At 42.5% G+C, this 20365-nt stretch overlaps 1 protein-coding gene across 2 annotated transcripts in view; it reads left to right on the top strand.

The window, feature by feature from the left end:
- The first annotated feature begins 339 nt into the window (after positions 1–339).
- Positions 340–20365, top strand: part of AMPH (amphiphysin) — a 101791-nt gene continuing 81765 nt past the window's right edge. The window contains exon 1 of one of the 2 annotated variants that reach the window (XM_026040819.1): positions 340–464. In XM_026040819.1, coding sequence (XP_025896604.1) covers positions 396–464 — 69 coding nt within the window. In that variant the 5' untranslated portion in view covers positions 340–395. The remainder of the gene's footprint in view (positions 465–20365) is intronic. The other variant, XM_026040817.1, reaches the window with a different exon arrangement.

Genomic DNA, 20365 nt, shown 5'->3' with positions numbered 1-20365 from the left:
GGGGGGCTGGTTTGCTGCTGCTCCTCAGCCCTGCGAGCGAGGGAGCGGGATCACCGTGCTAATGCAGATGGTTACGAGCGACTGCGGCACGRGCAGCAGCTGATAACCGTGYCYGTGATGATGCAGCAGCTGATAACCGTGCCCGTGATGATGCCAGCGATCTCCGTGTGTGCTCGGGGGCACCTCACCTGCAGCCCGGGCCGCTGCCACCTCTCCTCGCTGTAGCTTTAAGGCCGCCCTCTCCACAGCGCCCCTCCTCCTCCTCCTCCCTCCCTCCCTCCATCCCTGTCTTCCTCCCTCCTTCCATCCATCCATCCTCGCTTCCCTCCATCCGTCCTTCCCTCCGTCCCTGCCTCGCCGCCGCCGGGCTCTGCCTCGCCCGCCCGCCGCCAGCCATGGCCGACATGAAAACCGGCATCTTCGCCAAAAACGTCCAGAAACGCCTGAACCGCGCGCAGGAGAAGGTGCGGCGGGAGCGGCGGGATGCGGGCGGGGGGTGCGCACCGCGCCGCGGCCGCGCCGGGGCCGCCCCGGACACCCGGGCCCTCAGGAGGAGGAGGAGGAGGCGGCGGGGGATGAAGGCGGCCGCTGCTGCGGGCGCGGGGACGCGAGGCCGCCTGGGGCCGCGCTCGGCTCCCCCCGGCCCCRGCCAGGGTGCTCGTGTCGCCGCGGGGTGCTCGTCCCCTGGTACCCACCGCGTCGCGTCCGAGCATCCCGGCTAGCGGCCAGGACGCGGCCACCCCCTCAGGTCAGCTGCCAGAGAGGGAAGATTACATAACCGGCCCATTTATTGCTTATCTCGAGTGAAATTCCCTCTGCTGGGGAGCGAGGTGGTTCAAGTTGCTGCCGCTGCGGCTGTTTCGGGGTGGCCGTGACCTCCTCGGCGCCCTGTGCTCGTGGCAGGTACCCCTGGGTGGGCTGCCTGCCCTTTTGGGATGGAGCATCCAGGAGCCTTGCTTTGGCACTTGGGCAGCACAGCTGGACCGGGACTGACCCCGCTGGGGCCGGCAGCACTGAGCGACGCCGGGTTACGTCTGCCACAGAGCTGACCTGCGCTTTCCTGGCCCTCTGCTCCTCAGTGAGAAACGAGGCTCCCCAGGGGAGCCTCCGATGGCTGGGTACAGCGGTCTGAGAGCAGGAACATGTCCACCGGCCCGATGTGTTCATAAAAACAAAGGTCTGTCAGTCTCCAGGCCCCTCATCCACACGCAGGCACACAAACACGCACGCTCTCAGCCTTCCTTCTAAGAGGATTGTATTTCCTTTAATATCCACCCAGCTCATCCTCCTGAACTAAAGGGATCCTCCTTGCGGCGCTCACTTGGCAGCTGAGCAGTCCAGCTACAGAGGTGGTGCTGGAGCCTGCTAAATCCCTTGTGCCAGCAATCCACGGTGACCACTCCACACACTGCCTGCGGAGAAGGCCCACACCTGCCTTTTTTATTAATTAGCAGTTGCTTTAGTTTTGCAGAATGTCTCTTAATGGTATGACACCAAAACTGTGTGATTATATTTATTCCTCAGAAAGCTCAGAAAACTCTTGTTTTATTCCAGCCTGATACTGAACARCCAGCAAAGTTGGGTGTGTGGGGGGATTTTTGCAAGAGCTTTTGTTAATAGATCTGGGCCTTGTTGATCCYTGTTTATCCTATTCCTCTTCACTTATAAAAGCCAACGGGTGTAAATGTTCCACCTAAACAACTCTTGTTTAGCTGTTTGGTACATCTCTCAGAATAGGACCCTAGATGCTCACATGAAACCAAGCAGAAAAACATTTGTGTATGACTATATATAGCATGTGTATCAGCTGCTCGTGTGGTTTGTTATAAAGCTGTTGTCAGCATGAATTTGAGAGGCAAGTTGTCAGCAAGTTAATGCAAGTCATCCTTCTGAGGGGCAATATAACCTCTATTCCCCTCCAGCATGTCTTCTGTGTTGTAATATGTTTTACATAATAAGTCTSTAAGGAATTCAAAGATATTACTCTTTATTCACTATTCCCCATATTCTCTGCCTATAAATYCCGTTTCCCTTGTGCCCTCTACTGAATTCTATGGAGCTCTAAGGGAATAAAAATTACAACAATTAAGAAGCAGAAAAGTCCCATGCATAGTAATGACATTATTTAAGACTRTGAAAGTTGAGGCTGTCAAAGGCAGCTGATTAATTTTCTTTTTTAAATATTCATGTCTGCCTCTCAAGGTCATAAAAGACTGACCTCTTCAATACTGAAGTCACAATGCATTTCCATTTTTGCAGATTTAGGCTGGAGCTGTTTCAGCTAAAACACATATATATTCATTTGTTTGAAGGACTGAGTCAGTAGCAGGAGTAGAGGCCTTTGTCCTGGCACCTTTGTCCATGGTGTTTATCAGTATTGTTGCCATTGGGTATCCAGTAAAGCACTGGATGTGCTTATCATGTGTACATCTTTCACGTGAGTCGGCTCCAAGGTGGAAGGTCTCTGCAGAAATGTGTGGATGTAGCAAAGCACACCTTATCCTCAGCGGCTGAGGTACCCGTTTTTTTAAAAAAAAAGTTAGTAATTCTGTACTTGCTGTTGTCCAGTAAACTCTGGTTTGTGACAGCCTGACTAGGATGGGTTTGTGAATTCAGCTTAGTGTGTTTTTTAAATAGTAGTTTTATTTTGTTACTTATATTGCATTTGAACGCCTTCAATTTATTTAATGCATCCCACTATTCAAGTAGGCTTATAGCACATTTATAAATAGTTTTCAGTTACTTGTTATTCATGTAACATCTGTATTAAGAACTCTTGAGACTAGGAGGCGTTTGCCTTGTGGAGTGGCTATCAAAAATAAACCTTCAACTGTGCTGCTTTTTTTCCAGTGGCAGAATTGTTCTCTTCAATTCATTGTAGACCAGGAGAAAATTCAGTTGTATGGTACAGTTGGTGCATGTGCCTATATACATATGTGTCTGTTCAGTATTTATATGACAGAAGTTAAATAACTGACTTGGAAACATCTTCATTTTATATTTTTGCTTAAGGCTTTTTGTCTTATTCAAGCCTAGCTGTCTTCCCTTAGAAATGTTTAATGCATGAGTTCTGTGAACGGAACCATATGATGGATATGATGCCATTTTCCAGTTTTAAACAAACAAACAGATTCCAGTTATTACTACAGATGAATACACCAGACTTCTGGTATTTGTATGATAGATTTGATAAGATCAACTCTGTGGCTTTTTTTCTTATAAAATTCTAGAAATTATTTGTAAATTATTTGTAGCTCATCCCTTTCTATGGCGTAATGTTCCAATAGCTTGATACTGCAATGGCATTACAAAACAGCAGGAGTAAAGAAAGAAGTAGGAACTGATAAGAATTAAAGTGCTAAGGGAAGAAAAAGGCTAACCAGAGTAATATACAAAATGCAGTAGGATTTACAGAACCATAAGTAATAGCTGGTCACTCAGCTGTTCCCACTAGCATGTGAGCGTTGGCACTGAGATTTGGTCTCATGCTTTTGATAGGAGAAATGGTCCTATGTATGAACCTACCCTGCTCTCCATGCATTTCTGCACTGATTTTTCCCTTAATATTCAGAAAGTTGGGATGTGATGAGGCTTGTAGCATCTCCTGGAAGCTTCCAGCAGTCAGGCAAAGAATCTGAATTACCATTTTAAAAGCATCAAATCAATTTAGGAGTCAATATAAAAGCGAATGAAACGCTCCAATGCTTAAGGCAATGTTTCTATTGAAAACCAAACAGATGTGTTTGTAACTGAGACTGGCCGAGCCTGTCCTGAAGACAAGATGACTTGGGTGAAGAGGCTGAGTTGGGATCTTTAAGTTCCCCTGGAAAATTGAACTTAAGCTGCCAACTCAAATTATGAGTCTAGTGATTAACCTGTTGTCCTTACTGTTTAACTTAACACCTCTAACTAAGTCTGTACACTCGGTGTTGGCAACACTGATGAAAGTCAGGCTCAGTAAAGCTTGTTCCCTGGAGTTTCCTAAGCAGCTTTTGAGAATCCAACTAACAGGCTTTTTGAGGTTCAGCTTCTGGTCAGCTGAATATTATGTCCTATCCAAAAGTTAAAGCAGCAAATACTGTAGCTCATGAGAACTTTGGAGGGGTAGCTAGTGTTATGACGACTGCGTTATTGCTCCAGTGCTGATCTGCAAGTGTGGTGATATGGTTCTAGCAAGCTCAAGCTTATAAAAGCAAACTACTGGCGAATGGCTTAAAGAACTGACCCCAGATGTGTTAGAAGACCTTGTACCCTAAAGCTATTACAATAGTATGGCAGACCCCAAAGCTGAATAACCTGCTGGTGCAAGCACATCACACAATGGGAGCAAATTTGTCTTTGGACAATTAATTGTTCCTCTCTGAGCTGAAAAGCAAGTAAGTTTGAAATCAGTAGATTCTCATGTAAATGGTATAGCCTAAAGTACATAGCGCAGGTTCTCAAGCATAAATAGCCTTTAGTTTATATTTAAGAGGGAGCTCAAGAGGTTATTTGACACATTCTTCTAAACCGAAGCAAAATCAGACGTAGTTAAATTATTCCTTAGAAGTGATTTTCTTCTCCTGCTTTGCAAATATTTAAAGGGAGGAGATTTTGCGGTCTCCCAAAAAGGGACTATATCAATGCTTAGTCACTTGCAGTAAGAGGTGTGCGCTCTCTCTCTCTCTCGCTCTCTCTCTCTCTCTCTTTCATCTTATTTAGTATAAATCTCTTCTTTCACAACTGAAGCCTCTTTTTCCCTGTTCTGTTCCTCACTGGATGCAGTAGAATTTGCTCCCTATTTTTGTACCTCAAAATTGACAAATGACTTCCCTCTGCATTCTCCTTTTGCTCCAGCATGCCCTCTGATACAGCTGACCTTGTCAACAAAGCAAAATAGTAGCTGTTATTGAAATATTGATTCCTTTCTCTTCTTTCCATTTCTAATGTGCAGTTTCAAATACAGAGGTAGATTTTCGACTCCCTGGGTGCCAAGTATGTGTATTTGAGGGGGGAAAAAAAAAAAAAGGGAGAAAAAAAACCAAAGACAAGGGATGCTCCTTCTAGTTAGGTTTTAATGTACCATGTTCCCTGTTGTGTCTCCAGTTTCTCCCCATATGCAGTAATAATCCTGATCCTGTGAGTCACTGTGCAGTGCACCCTTCCTCCTCATCACTTGTCAGGTTCGGAAAGCTCTTCTTCCCAGTTTCATGAGTCGCCGTGTCTCCACATTCACTGACTAGAGCGTTAATATCAAAGCTGCCTCTTCCTCTGTTCTTGCTTCATAATGTCTTCTTGCTTGTATTCTTTTCCTTTTTCATTCCTAGTCTTGCGTCTGTTCCTCTCCGATTCTCTCTGCAGATGATCTCTTTGCATTTGTCTCAGCATTTCATTAAATCCTTCTCTAAAAACATGCCTGCTACCAATTTGTTTGATTTGGGTCTCACCTATTTTCCTCTTGGCTTTGCTTCCTTCCCCAGCAAATCCTTTTTCTCTAGCATTTAAGTACTGCCTAAGCCCTGAGATTTCTGGGCGAAGATCTGCCCCTTGCTGATGGTCTCTGGGGCTGTGATGGGTTTCAGAAGGAGCCTCTGCTCCTTCCACCTYCCTCCTCAGCTGATGTAAATGCTGAGGGTGAGAGCAGTGTTTGGAAGTGGGAATAAACTTTGCCTGTCACTTCTATAGCCCAAGTATCTGTCCTGTGCTAGCTAGGAGGACCTGCGAGTGAGGAGGCCTTGCTTCTGCGTGATACTTCCTTGGGGATAAATGGCAGAGCAGGGGTGAGTGTGTGTTGGGGATGAGCAGGGTGTCTGTTTTCATCCTGCCTGTCCCCATCCTGCCTGCAGGAGCAGCTGCTGGCTGGGGCTCTGGGGAGTCTCCGGTGCTGGCTGGGCAAGGAATAAAAGTGAGCGTGGGAGGGCAGACCTGAGTCAGGGAGAAAGTGAAAGCAAAGGTAAAAGATGCTTTTTCAGCTGTTTTGTTTTGACGGCAATGGTGGCAGTGTGGTGTCTGGGATTTGTGTGAAGTGAATGTCCCATCTTTGTGATTTAAAAAGTTGCTCTGTCACTGTCAGATCATGTTCATAAAGCCATAGCCTGGTCCTCCTGGTGGGTACACCACAATAGCAGCCTGAGATTACTTTCTACCATCACCACCTTTTTGGCATGGCTGGATTTAATAAGCTTTAGCATCAATCTCTGCTTAACAGATCATGCAAAGAGACAGTGTCTTGCAGTGCTTTCCAGAACTGGATCAACTTGKAAGCCCCCAGTTCTCCAGTGTGTGATTTACACCCTACCCAAACCTCTGCTCAAGCAGTGGCCACGGCTTGCTCAGCTGGTCCTCTCACCTCCAGGACTGAGGATTTGGGGCAGAAGAGGTAGCAGGTAGCTCTGGCTACCCAGCACAGAGGGTATTTTCCTTTGGGGGCTGTTGTTTGGTTTAGTTCCTTCGGCTCTGCTGCAAGCTCAGCTGCTGGGAGCCTCCAGTCCTAAATTTGGATTCAAATGCTGAGTCTCTTCCCTGAGTGTTTTGCAGCATCAGTGCTGYGCCATGCTGAGTCTTTGCTGTTCTTAAATGCAAGAGAGTTTAATCCAGACTTAATGAGCAGCTACTTAGTTAATAGTTGCCAGAATCTCAAGCAGTGACCAACTTGGAAGAGCAATCATGTTGTCCTSTCATGTGAGTCCCTGCTAATTGCAGATTATTCTTCTGTTCAAAAGCATTAGGGAAAACATAGGCCTATGGTAAAGATGCATCTAGCACCTTTCCGAAGTATCAGTTGTGCAGTGAGGAAGCTGATGCAGGGAATACCCTGTCCCTTACCAAAGTCTTAGGCTGTCGTTAAAACAAAGTATATGGGGAAAAAAGAACAATTTATATGCTAGATCACTAAACAGAAATCCATATTTTTATTTATTTTTCTCAAAATAACATTCTTATAACACAGGTACTTACATGTATCTATACCTGCTTACAAAAATACTGTCAATACTACTTTTCTCAGGTTTCAGTTTGGAAAACACTGAAAGAATAGGCTGATGTCTCATTTTTAACAAAGTAGGAATTTGAGGTTAAAAATGAAGTCCGAAGAACAGAGTGAATTTTTTTAGCCTCTAATGGTCTGTGAGGATTTGCTTGTATCTGTATGGGAGTATGAGGGTTTTCTGGTGCATAGCTCTGGTAGATGCTGGTCTGCAATGCCATGGAAATGTAGATACTTACTCTGATGACTCTGCTTTAGGTTTCAGGGCTGTCTAGCTAAGTGCTTCGCATGCAAGAGGGTAAGTACACAYGAACACAAAGTAAAAAAGAATAAAAAGAGAATGTGTTTATGTCCAGATGTCTGCAAGTGGCCCTAAGCAAACCTAAAGTTTTGACATGAAATACGTATTTGAAATATGGATTTGGATAAGCATTRAAAAGTACCTGTGCAGGGGAAAATCCTTTGGTTTAGAAACTACTACAGCTCACCAACTCTTTCTGTGTTAAAGAAATGAATATATTCCYTTATTGTGGCAGTCTTTCAGGCTGCCAAAATGCAGCTTTCTTGATAGCTGGTCTCCAAACATCATCCTACTTAATTCTTAGAAAAAATACGTGGGCTGAGCTTGCACAGTTTTATCTTTCTTCATGTTTGTTGGTTTTCCCTCCTCTTTCTTTGTCATCTCCTCCCTTCATTGTTCCTTGCTGCTGCTTCCCTTCCTCTCCCCATGTAGGGATAGCTGTGTGAGTTACTGCAAACTCTGTTTCCAAAGCCATTCACAAAAAGCTTTGATTTCTCTTTGGCCACTTGGTTATTTCATAGCAATTGCAGTGTTTCTGGTTCTGCTCATTTAAAAGTCCACCCTGAGCCTCCGAACATCACCGGATTTCAGGGTATCATGAAGGCTTCCTGTAAATTTATTTGCCTCCTGCTTTGCATGGGAAGAGGGACAGATGGTGCAAATGAATTCTGGTTATTCCCTAGCCTGTGGGGCTGACCCTGGCTGCTCATGTATGAAGGGAAGCATAAAGCGATGGCACCCACATAGGGAGTGCTGAATACCTGGGAAAGGCTGAAAGACAGGGAGGGTGAAGSTGCAGGCAAAGGGACCTTGCAGATAAGGTGCCAGAGTGTTAAGAGCAAATGGATGAGCTGAAGCTGTCTGCAGTGGGCTGCGTTCACACCATGTTTGTTTTGCCTGCTCATTGAAGAGAAGGTGCCACGTGTATCCCAGGACTTCTGAGGTTGTTCCTGTCCTTACTGATGCTGTATTTAAAACAAACAAAAACAAACAGAAAATACACAAGCGATGAAATCCTCAGTTTCAGGGTGTGAAAGCCATGTTCCAGGGAAGACAAATCTCACTGGCCTTCTGCAGCGCCAAGGAGGCTTTTATTTTTAACACCGCCCTGGCAGCATATTTGCCAGTAGCACCATTCAAAGATGGTATTTGTTTCAAGCATAGTGCCAGCAGCTTTAGTGCAAAACTTCACGCTGGGGAGAAACCAAGTGATAATTCAGAAGCTGGCTGAGGATTTAGTTTGATTTGACAGCCAAACTCAGAAATAAATCAGGAAAGAATTTAGGAAGTTGTTATGTTCTTAAAAATAATAAGGTGACTTAGCAAGCCTGATAGCATATAGTGTTTGTCAGCTATTTTTAGGTGCCGTATATCTATTTTTCCCCCCACCAATATCTGCTTTCCAGTGTGACCCAGAGCATCTATACCAAGGTCTGCTTGCTGTATCTATTGGTAACCCATCCTACCAAATCCCAACTACGGAGTGCTACCCAAGGAATATTTAGYAGTACTTGTAATCAGATGTGCTTGCAGGGATGCAGTACTATAAATCCAGCAAAGATTTTTCCCTCCTTTAGTTCAAAGAGGATTTTTGTTTGTTTATTTTAAGCCTGTTTTATTTTTACAAAAAAAAAATCCTCATTTGCATAAAAGCAGTCAATCAAGCACATTACATTATGTTAGTGTGTCTTGAAAGATCTGCACATTTAACAGATCTGAAAAAAAAAAGGCAGTGTGAAGTGAGTTTGCAATGCAAAGCACTCCCTATCCCTGCTTTGCCCCTTTGAAGCACAGGCGATTTTCTGTTCCCTTTCAGGGCAACTATCATCACTAGGTGTTGGCAACAAACACCTTTGGTGGCTTGTGATGAATTTCTGTCTTATAATTAATAAAACAATAAAAGGAGAAATATCAAAAAGGAAAGACTTTGTAAACAGAGTCACCAAGTCCTGCTTGAATGTGGTCTGGTGTGTTTCCGATCAGCACCTATCAGATAGATACAAAAGCAGTTTTGGGGCAGGTATGGAGAGTGAACGTTTAGGCTGCTTCRTAAAAACATTGTGTGTTGTCTGAATCTTGCCCTCTGCCCAGTGTCTCCCCTAGCAAAATGCGTGTTTTCTAGACCTTCATTTGGTGAGGTGTGAAGCAAGGCCTGCAGTGTGGTGCCCCATGCCAAGGCACTGGGCTATCTCCTGCATCACAGGACAGATAAGTAGTGTTTGGGTTCCCTGTGACATAGGTAAAAACGGGGTCCTGGTCCTAAATACCGTTAGTTTGGTCCCTACAGTACTGGACAACCAAATTGTGAGAGCACAGCATTTTCTTCTCCTTAACCTACTGCTTTTGTGTGGAACGAGAGGAATTAGGGACAAACTGGTGATCTAGATGCACAGCAGCAAAACTGCTTAACAGCTACAAGATAAAAACAGGTGAAAGACACGCTCTTAATGCTGATGCATGGCCAGATTGAACATCCATTGAATTAAAATAATTGAGGGGATACCTTGCTTTTGCTTAAATGAATRCTGGGTCCAGGCTGCAGTGGGAAGCTAAGGAAAAATATTTTGACATTAACAAAGTTTCCCTATTCCATCACATCTACCATATTTAACGTCTCTGTCCTGGGTGGAAAAGAACAGGTTTTCTTTGCTAGTCCGTGTTGCTCCAAAACAGAATGCAATTTCCTTCTATCTTAAGTTTTAGGAAAACATCTGTCTGTCTCCACAGTAGCCTTTTCTGAATTCCTTAGCAACTAAGATGAGAGGCAACTTGTGTTTTACATATACACATATACATTTACGAGGAGTTTGTCTTAACTTTATGATAGATATAAAGAGAAAMCACACTCGTGTTAATGTAGATTGAACCCAGACAGATGGTTGGGTGCTTTTTATATAATGTAGGATGATATGAGCATCATTAAACTCAGCCTTAAAGTATTTACAACTTAGTAAACAGTGAAGATATTAGGTCAGTTTTCTTAAGAGATAGTGTTGGCATAAGACTGAAGTGACACAGTGATTAATGAATGCAAACACTCCCAAATGCAAGTTTAATTTAGGGGCTACATATTTAAAACTAAGGGGAAAATTGGCAACTTTTTAATGTCTTTGCATATGTTTTAAAGTGAGAAATGAGAGGACTAGCAGTTCAAAAGTGGGCAAAAAACAACACTCATGTTCCTACATAGAAATATTTTTATAGCTTATGTATTAGAAAAGATTATGAATTGTTAAGAATTCTAATTAATGTATCTTTGGCAGAAGAATGTGYTGCAGAATATCAAATCCAAGTTACCCTTTGTGTTTTGTAAACCTGAGGTATAGTAAGAAGCCTAATAACTTCAAAACAACGGGCTGATTTTTAATCTTGGATGTGTAGGTGCTTATTGTTCACACAATCTGCAGTAGCTGATTTTACCAGAGACCTGATAAATGCCTGTAGTCCCATCTGGGACCTGACGGATCCTTTATTCTCTGACAAATGCAGCAGTAATAGGAGTCCTGCTTTCTCACTCTCCTCATGAGAAAAGACAAAGATTTGTTTGTATTGGAGAAATGAAGGAAGTTTTCCTTCAAGGACATGAGCTTTTCCTATGATTCAGTYTCATACTGAGTTGCATTTTACTGCATAAGTAATCTCACTGAAATGCAGTGGACTATGCACAGATTACTSTGTTGTTCATGTAGTAAGAAGAAATGTGCAAAAATGCAGTCCCAAGCAGCACCCATCTCAGCTGCATTTCTTCCTGGTCTATTATTTTTATTTTTGTGTTTGAGAGAGAGAGTTATCTTAATACAAAACCAGATTTTGAAGTGAATTGTGTAGGAATTCTATCTGAATAAAAATTCAAGTCAGAGTCATGGCATATGAAATCCTGGGGAATACCTTCATCATAAYATTTAGGTTTTCTGCCTATTACAAATTGTGCTATACTTTGTGTCAAACCTGTGTTGTACTATGAGCTGTTAAACATGAGGTTGTGCTCATGCTGATTTTAGTGGCAGCAGGATCAGGCTCTGTGATAATCCAATTTATTGTGCTAGCACAAGGTTTAATGCTCTATGGTCTCTGTACTGGCTTTGCAAGAGCCTGAATTCAAGTCCTGGCAGGTGGCATAGCTTTCTGCAAATACACACATGTGCAAATACACACATGTGCTTACAAATGTAGCAATGTGTATGCATATATTTTGAGTTAGGAAGCATTTTTTTTGAGGATCCCTTTGGTATCAGAAGCTGTCTTGTGAAATCCTGGGCAGCTATAAACTGGGAATGCTCCTTGCATTGGGACAATTTCTTTAGCTCTCCTAGCTGCAGATGTGGCATGTGGCAGATCCTGGATGACCTTTCCTTACAGCCATGGTGTGCCTAAATCTATCTGTTTTGCTGATCCTGGGGTTTTGCGGCTACTTAAATGCATTCCAGCAAACTTGTGTAAACCTGTGCATCACCTGCATCCTGTGGGAATGCATGGGAAATGTGTGAGGCTGACTTTGTGCTAAAATTTTGCAAGGATATATGTAGACAAACACTGCTGAAGCTTTTTGCTTGCTCTCCTTGTCACAGACGCCTACGCGCAAATACAGAGGGCTTAATAGATCAGTCTGGGGCCGGCTGTCACTGTTTTTAATCTTGCTAATTTTCTGTTGTTGTACTGATGGCTTGATGATACTTGGAACGTGTATGCAATTTGATTGCTCCCTTTTCATTTGGTACAGTTAGTGCTGCACTTGCTGTACTTGAGCCAAAGGTATATAATGTGTAGGGCAAGCCACAAGAATTGCCAACCTGACAGACAACCCTTTTTCCCCTCTTTTGATACTGCAGAGTAACCTCACACTGCTTATGTTGATTTGTATTTAAAAGAATATTGTCCCCCAAAAGAGAAAGCAACAGTATACAAAGCTGGTTTCCTCATGTTTTGAAGAAAAAACAGTGGTTTTTGTTTATTTTTTAATTTTAACAACAATACCAATAAGAAAATCCTAGGATGTCTTTATTGAAAATGGGAGCAAACAAGTTTTCCCCTTCTTTCCCTTTGATTAGCTTTGTCAGTGTGCTTCCAAATTCCATACACAACTTGTACAGTCCCATTCCTGTCTCTGCCTCTTCCTTTCTATTTCAGTCAGAGCAATGTCTGGTCCTTAATTTCATTATCAGAAATACAGAATTTGAGTAATTTAGGTGAGGAGGAGACATATGGAAGTCCACCTCCAATGCAAAGCCATCTTCTAAGATAGACAGATGAGGTTGATSAGGACTGTGTCCAGTTGTGTCTTGAGTGTTTCAAGGAAGAGATTCCCCAGGCTCTCTGGGCAGCTTGCTCAAGTGCTGCACCATCTCCTGGTGATTTTTCATCTCTTGAACCTGCTGCCTTTAAGGGTGCAGATTCTCTGCCAGTGGAGATCAGCAGTAGTTTTCTGATCTAAGTGAATTCTCATTGAGGGTTTTAGAAAGAGGAATAGAGAGGAGAGAAGAAGCTGTTAGGTTCTTTGATAACTTGTGTTGCTTGTRGTTTTAGTGGTGACCATGAGCTTGTGCTTTGCACCACCTCTAGTAAACAATAATAAATCAAGAAACTGGAAAATAGGAAACGTAGTCTGTGCTCACATGTGCTTAGTGCAGTCTTCAGACTTTGTTCAAATCCAGACTTTATGGCTCACAAAAYATGTGTCTTTCACAGGGTCTTGTAGTCTGCTTGAACATGTACTGAGGGCAGTGGAAGGCTCACAGGGTAGTAAGTGCGTATTCTGTCAAGGATCAGAGGCTACGTTTTTAGAAGAACATAAAAAGACAATTTTGTTGAAAACAGTTTATTCTAACTATGTGTCTACTACTTTTTCTTAAGTTTACATTTCAGACTGCTTATTTTATTGCTACACTATTTGCTTTCAAAAATGATAGTGCAGCTCCTTTTGGAGTAGCATTAATCCCCATGCAAACAGCTTTTCTGTCAGGAATCCTAGTTTTAACCCCATTGTCTTCAGATGAATGATTATGGAATTTACACAGAGCAATTCTGCAATTTAGATATTTGMAAATTACTCTGAACTAAAGATGGATATGAGTGCCGTGGTTTGGCAATAGCATCTATATCAACAAATGTGAGTACCTGAGTTTATGTAATAACTATTCTTGAGCCCTTGAGTTTTAGGGTCAGAATTAGACGATTGTGGTCTGGGATAGAGCCTTGGCTTGGTCTGAATACAGACTGAATGTCATTTCAACATTGTATAGTATGTTTCAGGTTCTGGAGAATATTGCCAGTGATCATAGAAAAGAAGAACTATATTTTTGTTCCTCTGGCTCCATGGGAAGAGAAACGTGACTGTGCAAGACTGTCACCCACTTCAATCCTGTGAATAACTCCCCCCACACACGGAGTTGAGGGTTTCTTGGGAATATCCCACACTTAGGGCTGGAAGACACCCTCATGCGGTCTATCTTGAGTGTCCCTTTTGAAGCTGATTCAGGTGGTGCATAATTTAAAGCAGCCATTAGCCAGCCAGAGCACCAGGAGAAAACATGACACCACATCATGTTGTAATCATCTTGCTGTAGCTCCACTTGCAATTTTCCATCTTTGTGTTATTGTTGCTTTCTGTCCCAAGTGCTGGGAAACACAAGCTTTTGTCCTCCCTTGTCATCTGCAGACATTTACATCAGTGCAGGATCTAGATGAACTGGTCAGCAAGGGGTGTAAGAAGCTGTGTAGACACAGGGCAGCAGAGAAGGTAGCGCTTTGTTATGTTGTACTGTGGTGAATTTGGTCAGCACAGGCGTCTTTTCCCATGACACCTRTTGTGCAAAGCACATGAGAAGACTTACAGTGCTGGGCACTTTGAATGCCCCTGCAAGTGGGTGCTTCAGAAGAAGAGCTATGCTAAAACAGGACTGTTGGCCACGGTCTGTGTCTAGCAGTTGCCAACAGCCAATTCTACAGACAAAGATTTAAGGAATGGGCAAGCAAGCAACAATATTTCCCTTTTCACTTCTTTGCACTGGAGAATATAACTTCATGTTTAATAAGCCTGGATAGACATAGATATATTTGACAATGAATAGGTTTTGATTTTGAATCTATTCAGGTTTTCACAACATATTTTGCTCTCTATGTTTTGCTATTTTAGGAATGCATACAGTAAATATAGCATAGACCTCTAATTTATATACAGCATAGTCTTTAGCTACTCTAATAGTCTTTAGCTAATAATTTTGCTAACTGTTTTTTTTCAGGCACTGCTTTCTAAGTGTGTATTTAATATGCAGCTAACTTAATGAAAGACAAAATACAGAACAATTCTAAACTCAGTGCTAAAAATCTGTTCTGCTGAGACTAGGCATCTAGAAACCTACAGTAATGTTCTGCAAAATCTTTTTATCCTGAGCGTATTTTCAAGCAAAAATAGATGAAAAACATTCAAACATCTCTGAATTTTTTTTCTGCAGGTTTGTGAATCGCTGGTGTATTTTGCATTTTTTTTATCATTTATGCTTTCAATCAGTAGTACAAAACAGAATATAACATTGCTTTTCCTTTTCCTTTTCCTGGATCTATCTCTTCTATCTACCGCTTATTTTTACCCTCAACTTTTAAAAAACTCCCTCGCATTTTAATAATTGAGGACGGGAAGGAGTGGGAAAGTTGTAAATGCAAGACTTGGCAGTAGGGCCGTTCAGTATACGATACTTCAGACCTCTTGTGCCTTTTCTACTGTGTACAGTTATCAATACTTCCCTGAAGTTTCATTTGTAAAACTTAGGTTGTGTCCAGTGTCAGACAAAAATAGCTCTGATATTGTCTGCTTCTGTGCATCTTCCATTGGGGTCACCRTTTTGCTCTAAGGAGGGAACAAAAGAGGAACAGCAAGCTATTAACTATAAATGGCAAAACCAGTAAAAAGCTGGTGTCAACAGTTCTGCCCTTGCAGTGGAAAGGCCATAGAAAACCTTGAGATCTCACCCTCTTCAAAAAGATTTTTATCTTTTTTTCCTTTTCTAATTTGTCTGGCCCAGAGCTTTTTCACAGTGTTCTCACACATGTTAGCTCAGGAGGTGATTTCTAAGTGTTCAGACAGAAAGCTTTTTCTCATCACAGTAGCTCTTTGGGGCCATCCAGCTGGATAGCCCTTCAACAGAAGTTCAATCAAGGTGTAGATGTGAGTGGTGTTTTCAAGCCAAAAAAAGACTTGTAAAGTGCTGAGCCTCAGTGTAGTGAATCTGACAAATGTCTTGATGTGTGCTGAACCTGATGGCATACGGCTTAGAGAAAGTGTCTTGGGCAAATACTTGTGTTTATTCTAAAGCATTTTTGTCATGAGTGCCCAACAGAGGACTGAGAATGACTGCAAATTTAGGGATTCCTCGGGATGGGTGGGCAGGACAGAGCCTGAACAGTCACTCAAGGATCTCTGGCACCAGGTATCGCAGGTACCTTGGAAGAAYTGACCAGGAGGCTGCGTTTCTGTGCCTGCTGTAGCTCAACTGAGGAGCAGATACTATTTGTCTGACCCCAGGTTGGTGAAGGTTTTCCAAAGTAGAAWGGAGGATGCAGTGATAATTGAAAATAAACAGAAGAACAAAAGCAATGAGCTGCAATTTGGTAAAAATGAACAAAAGCCATCAGTACAAGGTCAATTTGAGGGGAAAAGCCTTCACTTTGGCAATGATCAAAGACCATRTAGAAGCGTTTCTAAAAGCACAGCGGTGAATTTTCCACTCAAACCAGAGCTATGAAAACATCAGCTGGAGTCTTTTGTACAGTTTTGGGCAACAGTACTCTGAAAAAATGTATAGAAGGGGTACACAGAGGTCCAGAGAACAGTGGAACATAAAGTTATGAAAATTGACTTTTTTCTTAGTCTGGAAGAGATAATGTTAAGTGCAGACATGATAAGCCTTCTTTTGCATGAAAAGTGCTTATCTTTACTCACTTGTAAAGGAGATGGTGATCAAATGTACTCTATGTCTGCTGAATCTAGGCCTAGAAGTAAATAGCAGAATGTGAAAGAAGGAAGATATGGGCAGTTTTYAGGAAAAATGTTAACTGTAATGATAGTGAAACACTGAAATTATCTGCCAAGTCACAAGGCTCCTATTCTGTACTTTTATGTACTTGTGTTTTATAGAATAGGTCTGACCAGATCTACCAGAGCTGGCCTGAATACAAATTGCTGAGCTCAGCACTTGGTTAKTGTGCAGCCTGTTTCAGGACAGGAAAATGGAAAAATGATTAGACTTGGGGACTAATACTCCTTGCACTTGTGTGATATAAATGAATCCATCCTTTACTAACAGAAGTCCTAAGGCAGTGCAGTTAACTTAAATATCCATCTTTTCCCAACTTTTTACTAATAGGTTTGTATATCATTGCTTTTTTTGCCATTGCTAAATTTCCTGAGTTATCCCTGTATAGTTTCTTTTTCATCCTGTTGCTCACTGGACTGAAATCAAAAGTATTGCAGAAGATACTTGCGATGAGGGCATGAGTCTGAAGTTGGCTGTACCAGAAAAAGGAAAGGGTGTAGATAAGGGCAGGATTCTTCTTACAAAGAAAGAAGGAAGAAAAAATAAAAATAAAAATAAAAATAAAAATAAAAATAAAAATAAAAATAAAAATAAAAATAAAAATAAAGAAAGAAAATAAGAGTTGACTTTTGTATGACCTATCCAGCTAGATCCAGTTCCCCATCACAGAATATTCAAGGTTGGAAGGGACCTCTAGAGATCATCTAGTCCAACCTTCCTGTTCCAGCAGGCACACCTAGAGCACGGGGCACAGGGCGGCATCCAGGMGGGTTTTGAAGACCTCCAGAGAAGGAGACTCCACAACCCCCCTAGGCAGCCTGTTCCGCTGCTCTGTCACCCTCACAGTAAGGAAGTTCCTCCTCACCTGGAGACGGAACTTCCTGTGCTCCAGCTTGTGGCCATTACCCCTCGTCCTGTCGCTGGCCACCAGTGAGAACAGCCTGTCCCCTTCCTCCCTGCATTCTCCCTTCCTGAACTTATACATGTTAATCATATTCCCTCTSAGCCTTCTCTTCTCCAGAGAAAACAGGCCCAGCTCACTCAGCCTCTCTTCGTACGAGAGATGTTCCATTCGCTTAATCATCCTGGTTGCTCTTCTCTGGACCYTCTCGAGAAGCTCCACGTCCCTCTTATACTGGGGAGCCCAGAACTGCACACAGTTGCAGTCTGGTCTCCATGTGGAGAGATTGATGATAACCACTTTCAAARGCAGGTTCATTAAAGGCTTGAACCTGCTAAATAGGATAATAGGATAAAAATCCACCATGCAGTAAAGTCTAATAGTTTATAACTCACCAGGGGCAAGCAGAATGGGGTAAAGTACTCCCATGAGGGATGGCAGGTACTCCTGACCATTCTGCCTATATTCAGAACAGGATTTGGGAAGGAAGTCATGGGCTTTGAACTTATAATTGTCTGGGGTTTTCTTTAAGGCTTTTTATTTTGTTAGCTCAGGGTTTTCTTACTATTCTTGTTTGATTGCGGTGCTTTTCTTGAGATSTCAGTAATAAGTAGCTGTGGGCAGAAGTGGCATTGGCAGCCTGCTGTTTTATTTTCTCCACAGCAGCACAACTGCAAGCTTGGAGCCACCTAGAGCCTTGGGAGCAAAAGTAAGATGCTTATTACAGGGTCTGATGTCTGAACATTTCTTTAAAACATAGATTGTTTGCCCTGAGAAGGGAAAATAGTCTGAAAACATTGCATTTTTGCAAATAGGGGATTATAGTATGAAATGAAAACATCGAACAAATAGYAGCAGGATAAAACTAAGGTTCTGACTCCCATGCACTCGAGCATAATCCCACAGATGGAAGCCTCGCTCCAGTGACTTCTCAGCCGAGCTGTGCACCAAATGTCTGTACATATAAACAGAGAGGAGCTTTATAGTGGTTATCTCAAGAAACGAAGGTAACCATTCTATTATAAAACCAAATTATATGCACTTATTATTGCCTGATAGGGATAGGGTATTATATGCTAATAATGAGGCTTAAAGAAGTGTATGTTCYTTGTGCATGGTGAGCTCCTAATGCATGTGGAAAAGAACATCTTCGTGCTGAAGTTTCCTGGAAGCCTGGGATCTCATATTCATGAGCTACAAYGAAGCCTGGTTTCCAATGGATCTGTGTCCCTCCTTTCTGTTGATGGATCTATACTGGGATTGTTGTCAAAGTCCAGACGGCAAGGAGAACTTTGATTGCACCGTTCCGGATTGCAGAGAATCCACCTGGAGGGAAATGCCTTTCTCAGCTGAGAAAGAGATTAGTCTGCTGTCTGAAGAAGCCTGAGCTCTGACTGAAGTTTGATTTGCAACTAGGGCATGGATCCTCATGCCTGCCTCTCTTCACAAGCAGCATGCTTGTGTGTGATTTTCCCTCTTTGGGAGCTCTGTAAAGTTTGCATCTTCTGTGTAATTTTATTACACAGAATTAATTAAATAATTATTTATTAATCTTCTATTGTAATTTTATGGATAGGGGTTTGGGAAGTTGTGCATTTCCCTAAACTTTCTCATTTTTACTGGAAAGCAGTTTATAGACTAGAATATGAATTATGATCTTATCTGCCGTAAAATTTGGATGCCCAATTCTACACTTTCTAATGGCTTATCTTAAATAATTGTGAGAACTCAAAGAATCCATTGAATTAACAGGATCTTTTCCCTAAATTGTGCCTTTTATTTGTGAGTGTATATGTAAAACTTCACCATCACCCAAGTTTAAATATTGAGTCTATGAGATATCATAGGACTCCTATATAAGGATTGTGAATTCCCTGAAACCCCACAGATATTAGGCTGGAGTAAGATGGGAGTTCATCACAAAATATGACAGTTGTTGTTTAACATTAGGGGACTGATAAGTTTTAGTTCRTGAAGGCCAGTGCTAAAATATGACAAATTTAAAATACCTGTTTGTATTGCAAAGTCTTGAACGTGAGTGCTGACATGAACTTGTTTATGAACAAAATAAAAATTAGAACTATTAAGGCCTACAGGGAAATCTTCTGTCACTATCTCCTTTTCTTTTTTTTTTTTTTTTAATATTGTTTGACTTTTGCTGAGCTGACAGTCTTTACTTCTTTAGGTGGAATGCTCTTTCCTGCTGCAGAGCTTCATGAGCATCCTTGGGGGGACTGTAGCCTCCCCTGCCACTGCAGAGAGGAAAGGCATAAAACAATAAAATACCCTCTCACTTGCAGACAGATTAATAACACTTTTCCCTAAATTTTGCTCTCTTAGCAATATTAATATGTCTCACTATTTGTGGCCCTGCAGAGTTAGAAGACACTGCACAGAAGCTGATGTGATTCTCTTGCCTTGATCATGTATAATAACCAAGTCCAGATTTAACTTTTGGGAGCTGTTTTGGAGTCTCAGGAGTGTCCAAGTGGAATTTTCCRACCTTTGGATGTCATGATCTAGCAGTGGTATCTCCAGTTACAAACCAGCCTGGGTAGTGTGCACCCTGCATATACATTGCACAGCTAATGGCTGTCTGTGCGCAGGACCTGGGCTGGGAGTGAGGTTCTAGCTAGAGTTCAGTTCTTTAGCTGGGGAATAAAGGGCCTGAGGGTTGAAGCAGCCTTGCCCACTTGCTCAGGCTTGCACTGACAGCCCTTTGGGGCTGCACAGGGCACCCAGGTGGATGGTGTGTCTGCGAGCTTCTCCCAGGATAGGCCTCTACCTCCCAAGTACAATAGAGCCCTTAATTATTTAATCCTGGCATAAATTATTTCTCAACTTTCAGTACTGAATACTATTGTCTCTTGCCAAGGCTGAGATGACTTAGTGTGTTGATTGCTCACAGTTTTGCTGTGGAGTCTTGTTTATCCAAGGGACATATTTGAATTTTGATGAGCGTGCAGCTTCCAGAAGGACGTGGGTAGGCACCACGAACAGGCTGCACCTGAATCCGTGAGCTGCAGCCACAGCCAGCGGGGACATTCATTGAGCAAATACGCTGATTGGGGTGAAGGCCAGCAACCAAGCTGAGTACAACAGTGCAATGGGCTGCTGACTTCACGCCTGTAAGGACTCTCTCTGCTCTGCTCTATCTGCTTATATATCAT

This window comes from Nothoprocta perdicaria, unplaced genomic scaffold, assembly GCF_003342845.1.
Source record: "Nothoprocta perdicaria isolate Ctin4 unplaced genomic scaffold, notPer1 scaffold_269, whole genome shotgun sequence".
In the NCBI taxonomy this organism is placed as follows: domain Eukaryota; kingdom Metazoa; phylum Chordata; class Aves; order Tinamiformes; family Tinamidae; genus Nothoprocta; species Nothoprocta perdicaria.
Note: the sequence above shows the minus strand (reverse complement) of the source record. Positions and strands in the feature narration are given on the sequence as shown.